At 40.4% G+C, this 6,240-nt stretch overlaps 2 protein-coding genes across 3 annotated transcripts in view; one reads left to right on the top strand and one right to left on the bottom strand.

The window, feature by feature from the left end:
* The window catches only part of LOC103367035 (B-cell receptor CD22-like), a 15,469-nt gene extending 11,284 nt beyond the window's left edge, over positions 1-4,185 (bottom strand). Inside the window, exons 1-2 of the mRNA XM_008294931.1 lie at positions 3,969-4,185; positions 3,662-3,895 (exon numbers count right to left, since the gene is read on the bottom strand). Coding sequence (XP_008293153.1) covers positions 3,662-3,895; positions 3,969-4,185 — 451 coding nt within the window. The remainder of the gene's footprint in view (positions 1-3,661; positions 3,896-3,968) is intronic.
* Positions 258-6,240, top strand: part of LOC103367030 (zinc finger protein GLIS2-like) — a 49,309-nt gene continuing 43,326 nt past the window's right edge. For both annotated transcript variants that reach the window (XR_520702.1, XM_008294925.1), the window contains exon 1: positions 258-758. The gene's annotated coding sequence lies outside the window, so the exon portion shown is untranslated. The remainder of the gene's footprint in view (positions 759-6,240) is intronic.

A 6,240-nucleotide genomic window follows, 5' to 3' on the forward strand; every position in this document is an offset into this window, starting at 1 on the left:
GTCATAATGTGCAGTCTGTGGATTTGCGTTTACAATTTATGGCAAAGTAGAGGATGGCAGCAGTAAAAGTCTGTGAGAGCAGAGAGAACAGCTGGAGGAGGAGGCTGGATCTGGATTCTGGCATCTCTCCCTCTCTCTCTCCCTCTCTCTCTCTCTCTCTCTCTCTCTCTCTCTCTCTCTGTCTGTCCCTCGCCCACTCTCCCTGGCTGTCTCCCCTCCTCCTCCCCTCTGTCTCCCCCTCCACTGCCTCTTCCCTCCTCTCCGCCGCTGGAAGCTCAGTTGACCAGCGTCGCAACTGAGCGATGCGCCTCCGGGAGAGCCTTCTACCTTTTTGCGGCACATCAGACCTTCACATCGCAGATCCTCACACCTGAGCGGCGTTCACTTTCATTTGTCTTCTTCCCTCGACATTAATTTCAGAACGTCAGAGTGATTTTGATTCAGAAAAACTATTCCAGGACAAGGTTTTCCATTGTGAAAACTGACCACTCGCAACAGGCGTTTTTCTTTTTGTTTTTCTTCTCCTGAACGACCCCCAGCGGGGGATTTGATTTAATCAAACACACGTTTGTTTGATTTGGGAAGCAGCCGGTGACAACTGACAACTCAATCGGAGATGGTGAAGGAAGCAGCGGACGGACAGGCTTGATTGTGGTGAATTGTGAGCTCAGGTTGCCACCGCTGAAGGCTCTCCAGCATCCTCAGACCGACTACAGGGAGCACAGGAGGCTGACTGACGGTCCACACGCTGAGAAAAGGTAAATCCTCCTCATCTCCTTCATCCTAACACAAGCATGACTCCAACTGTCCACTGATTTTCTGGTTTAAAAAAAAAAAACAGACCCACTGCTGCTCAGTGTTGAGTTTGTTGCCACATTTTCTGATTAGAATTAGAGGCAATGTTCACCTTCACACACACTCAGGTCCTGTATGAATAAAACACACACACACACACTTATACATGTGTAAAACCATGCACATAGCAGCTGTTATATTTTAATACAAAATAATGTAGAAGAATCTGAGTATAATCATGAACAGTCCAACTATAAAGCGTTGAACTTCTGTCACATTAATGACAGTCAGTAGGCTCAAGTCAACTGATCCTTTAGTTTTAAAGAAGAAAGAAATGAAGAAGACAAGTGCATCATCAACCAATTTGTCAATAGTAAGAAAGCTGATTAGTTAAAAATATATATCTAAATATTTCTCTTGCTATTTAAATATGTTTTTTTTTTGTGTATTTGGATTATTGTCTGCCATCGCAAGACGTTTAACCCTATTCAGGACTTTTGGGGTCTTTTGGACCCCAAGACATTTGGTTTGGGTGACAGGTATTTTTTTTTATTTTTTTTAATATAAAAAGAGGGACATTTGTCATGCATTTGGAAGCAAAAACATAATATAAAAGTCTATAATGAATACCAACTAATACTTTGCACATATTCTTTCTTGGGGTCCAGTGAACCTCGAAAGACCGTCTACGTATGACAACATGACAGTCCTCAATAGGGTTAAAGACATCACCTCCCATTTGGGTAAATATAGTTTATTTGTTTTATTTTAAATTAGTAATCAAGGAAATAATGAACCCATTTATTGATAGTAGAAATAATTGTTGATGCAACCATAGTTACTCTCATCATGTCAGATTTGGAGTTCCTCAGGGATTTATCCTCGACTCTCGGTTATTGCCCTTAAAGTCCTTCTGCAGTTGTTGATTTAACCCCTAAAAACTCATCTCTGTGTTTAAAAGTTGCATACTTTGAATTTTCTTCCATGAACATAATGAGATTTTTTCCTGCCTTAAAATAGCTTAGATACAACTCTGCACCATTGCCTCCAATAGAATTTAGAGATTTGTGTCAACTCTGCTTCTCGCTCCACTCACCCCTCCTCCCCACTTGCTGCAGCTTGAGCACACCAGCTCACCTATGACCCTGCTCTGTAAAACTGCTCCACCCACACTCTACACAATGGCAAGCTGTGATATTAGAGCAAGTTAGGCATGAAAGTTTGAGCCGGGAATTGATTCTGAAAAAGAAAGTTCCACCCTGAAAGTTGAGACGATTGGTTTCTGAGGTTTGTTATGTGTGAAACCCTGGAAGTCTGAATCTGTGTTTTTGAGGCTTTAATCAAACCACTGGAGCTTTAAGGTGGAAATTCTCAGTTATGGCGCTTATTTTTTTTACTCATGATGTGTCTTCTAGTACTTAAAAAACAACACATGGACAAGACAACAAACTTAAAAACCTGATTTTTTTGCCAGAGGGGGTGCAGTCATAAATGAATGGCACAGGTTTGAGGGCTTAAATTCTAAGTTTAGCTCAAGAAAAACATACACATGTAAGTACACTTCATCATTATTTTGTTTTAATAGTGTAACACAACCATGATAGGTTGTGACATATCAGCAAGAGCTACAATGTGTGGTCTGGTGCGCTTTAAGGTAAAAGGTTGGGTAAAAANCAAAAATGGAGTTATCTGTTTTTGCAAATGAACTCTTCATTTGTGAAAAAAAAGCTTGATCTATCAATTTTTTAAAAAGATTTTATTTTTTTTAAATTGCCAATTAATCTACTTTCAGCACATTTAAATTTGAGGCTCTTCCAACAATAATATCTCAGGAACTACTAAAGACAAAAGCCTGAACTTTTCACTGTTATTTCCCATCATGTCATTGATTCAGGATCTGTAATATTGGACAAGTGGATCAAAAAAAAGTCTCATACGGGGTGCCTTGGTAGCTCAACCAGATAAGGTGGTGACCCATGTACAGGGGCTATAGTCCCCGACGCAACGGCCAAGTCCAGCCAGCAACTCATTTGCTGCATGTCCTCCCCCCACGTTTCCCTGTTTCTCACCACTATCCTGTTCAATAAGGGTGAAAAGACCAAGAAAATCATCTTTCAAAATAAATAAAAAATCTCAGATGATGGTTGAGTTAAAATATGAAAAAAGGAAGGCAAATTAAATTTGTGAGCGGGTCGATTCACAAATAAAAATAAAAAATCTTGTAAAGTATTTGATACATCAATCTAAAACTTTGCAGATACCATTTTTAAATATCTGTAATTTATGATATAAAAAAACATTTTTAGCAAATCTGATGAAGTTGAGCAGAAGGCTCCGGATGATTTTAGAAAGAATAACCCAAATATCAAAAGGCAAAGTTAGTAAAATAACAAAAACATCGTTCAAGTTTGAAAAATAAAAGAATCAACTTAAACAAAAGTAGCTGGAAGTAAATTAAAAACCCTGAATTGCCAAACTGAGTCTCGTTTTGGTCTGTTCTGCAGGTTATTCAAGATCAGAGACGCAAACTGGATTTTCCAAGCTCAGTCAAAACACCGGGCACCTGCAGCACCCTCCAATCCTTTTAGTGTGTTCGGTAAAGGCCCACTTTAAAAGACAGTAATGAAGTAATGCAAGGGGGTTAAAATAAAAGTAACCCTCATTAAATGGAAGCCAGTGTCTATCAAGCCTTACAGCGAGGGACGGTCATCCAACCTCAGCATACAGCTCACACTGATGAGTTTTCTAATTATCAGCAGTAATAAATCTTCATGCAGAGTCACAACAGCATCCAAGGACTTAAGAAAGGCAGCTGATGCATGTATGAGGCGTCACCATCATCCAGGGCTGATAAGCCGTCACTCACCCACTGAGACTTCAGGAGCTCTGACGTCCTCGTAGCCTTTGACAGCACAGGAGTATCTGACGGCTTCCTCGCTGCTGACCAGCTCTTGGTACCAGGGAGACCAGTCCTCATAGACAAACTCTCCGTTCTTGTACCAGATGTAGGCTGCAGGGTTTTCAGTCAGAGGACAGCTGGTGCTGCACATCAGAGTTACTGTCTGTCCCTCTGTGGAGGGAATCACCTTCACCTGCAGATCTGAGATGTCAAGATGTGAAGTCAGTGTCCGTGTACTGATGTGACTGAAACAAATATCTGACCGTCACTGTACCTGCTAGGTGGAGCTTTGTTCCAGTGTGCCAGCAGAAAACTGGGTTGATCGCATTGTCGCTGCAGCAGTAAATATTCTCATCACTCTCTCGCAGGTCTTTGATTGTTAGAGTGGAGTTATTCTCTTTGGACATGTTGTACGCCACACGATCTCCATCTGGAGAGATCTCGTGCTGACCAATTTTATAGTCATCCCCGTGCGCAGTGTACCACTTCATGGTTGAGTTGACATGTTGAGCCGAGCAGCTCAGATCCACCGAGGAGCCCTTTAAGGCACAGATGCCGGCTGCTTGTCCCCAAACATCTTTAATAGAAACTTTTCTCATTACACATTTTATTGACACAACAGTTTAAACCACAGAATAACTGATATGAAGAATATTTCCGCGCCTTTTTTAACAGGTGAACTAATAACACACGTAAGTCATCCTTTCTGCACAGTCAGTTTCCATGCTGTTTTCTTAGATACCCAATTATCCTCTATGACAGTGGTTCTCAAACTGGGGGGCCGAGACCCCCATGGGGGTCCCAAGATAATTTCAGGGGGTCGCCAGATCATTGTCAAAAAACTAAAAAATAAAAATAAAGCCTACATTTATCAAATAAATTTGTATTAGGGCTGTCAAATTGTCAAAGTGTATACTTCTTCCCACTCCTTTTTAAAAACTTGTTCATATTACAATTTGATTATGTGATATTATTGTTTTTTGCTCTTTTGAAAATTATTTTCTTTTGTTTTTATATATTTTTTCCCTTTCATTTGTTTGAAATAAATTCAATTCATTCAAAAGAAAGTTAACGTGTTAATGTACAGAGATTAATCTGTGGAAATAACACATTCATTTTTAACACATGAATGCATGAACAACAAAGTTATTGGGGGGTCCCGAACACAAACTGGTGTTATCTTAGTGGTCGTGGCTCAGAAAGTTTGAGAACCACTACTCTATGACACATTTTTTTTTTAATGTTCTACATCTAATTAATCAGAACTATAAGAAAAAACAGAAAATGAACAGTGATTCATACCTGAAATGTAAAAGACGAAACACATGAGCGCACATCTCGCTTCTGCCAGCAACATGGTTGTTTCTAATCACAGCATCAATTCAAATAAAGGTACTTTTCCAAAAGTAGAATTGCTCGTGTAGAGTCACCAGCAGCCCACTGACAATAAAGACTGAAGAGAACAGGTTCAGCGCTTCACTTCAGGTGAACAGATGGTATGTGGCTCTGAACTTCACTTCCTCCTGTTATTATTCTTAGCATCGGAAAAAAGTGTCTGCACAAAGGACATTGTGTTAGAGGTTTGTGCAAAGTGCAGCAGTCTGAAGGTGTGAAAATGGTCAGGGGGCTGTGAGGGTGTCAGTGATCAAAGTGTTATCTGTGGTTGAAAACTGCTGAACCTGTGAAGAACAAACTGCGTCGTTAACATCCAGTTAGCTTTTGCTAGTCATTTGTTGATGTAGTGTAATAATATACTGATGTTATAATGTATGCTGATATATTTTTTTGAAGTATCACTAAGTTGGAGAACCACTTCGAAGCATCTGATTGACTAGCCTGACTCACTGGATGTCTGTTGTGGGGTATAAGGCGGCTCTGTGTTGCCCTTCCACTATCTGCATGTTACAGTTTTCAAAATTCACTTTACTATGGAAAACAACAACAACAAAGCAAAAACCTACCACACTGCAAATGTCAAGTTTTGCAGAGGATCTGGATCGGGCAGTAGGGCCGTCCTGCTGCTAGCGGTGAATTGTCCAGTGCATGCAAATGTTCCAGTAGTACCAACAATTCCACCCGTCACTGTTTTTCGGAAACACATCCTTCCCTTAGCGGCGCTCAAGTTATCGCTAATTGGTTTAAAGAAATACAAACAAGCCAGCGCTTCTTTTTTTTTTTTTACCTTTATAGCAGAATGATAGTGAGGTGCAGCCACACCTTTATGTTCCACACGGTGGGCTGATTAGTGAGACGACTACATCTTATATGGACGTTCCTGGTCCCCAGAGGATGACTCCTATGGATATTCCAGCACTGTCTCCAAACACTTACACTTCTATACAACTAAACAACATTTAAGGGAACATCTTCTCTCAGATTATACCTGTGGTGTATTACAACTACATTTCACTTCAGCATATCTTTGTCACCGATTTTATTGCTTCACTGTTGCCCCTGTTTAGCTAGCCAACCATGTATTAGATAAGGTGGGCTTGTAACCATGGTGACCAAGATAATCCATCCATCCATCCATTATCTATACACCG

Source organism: Stegastes partitus, unplaced genomic scaffold (assembly GCF_000690725.1).
Source record: "Stegastes partitus isolate 25-593 unplaced genomic scaffold, Stegastes_partitus-1.0.2 Scaffold1007, whole genome shotgun sequence".
NCBI classification, from domain to species: domain Eukaryota; kingdom Metazoa; phylum Chordata; class Actinopteri; family Pomacentridae; genus Stegastes; species Stegastes partitus.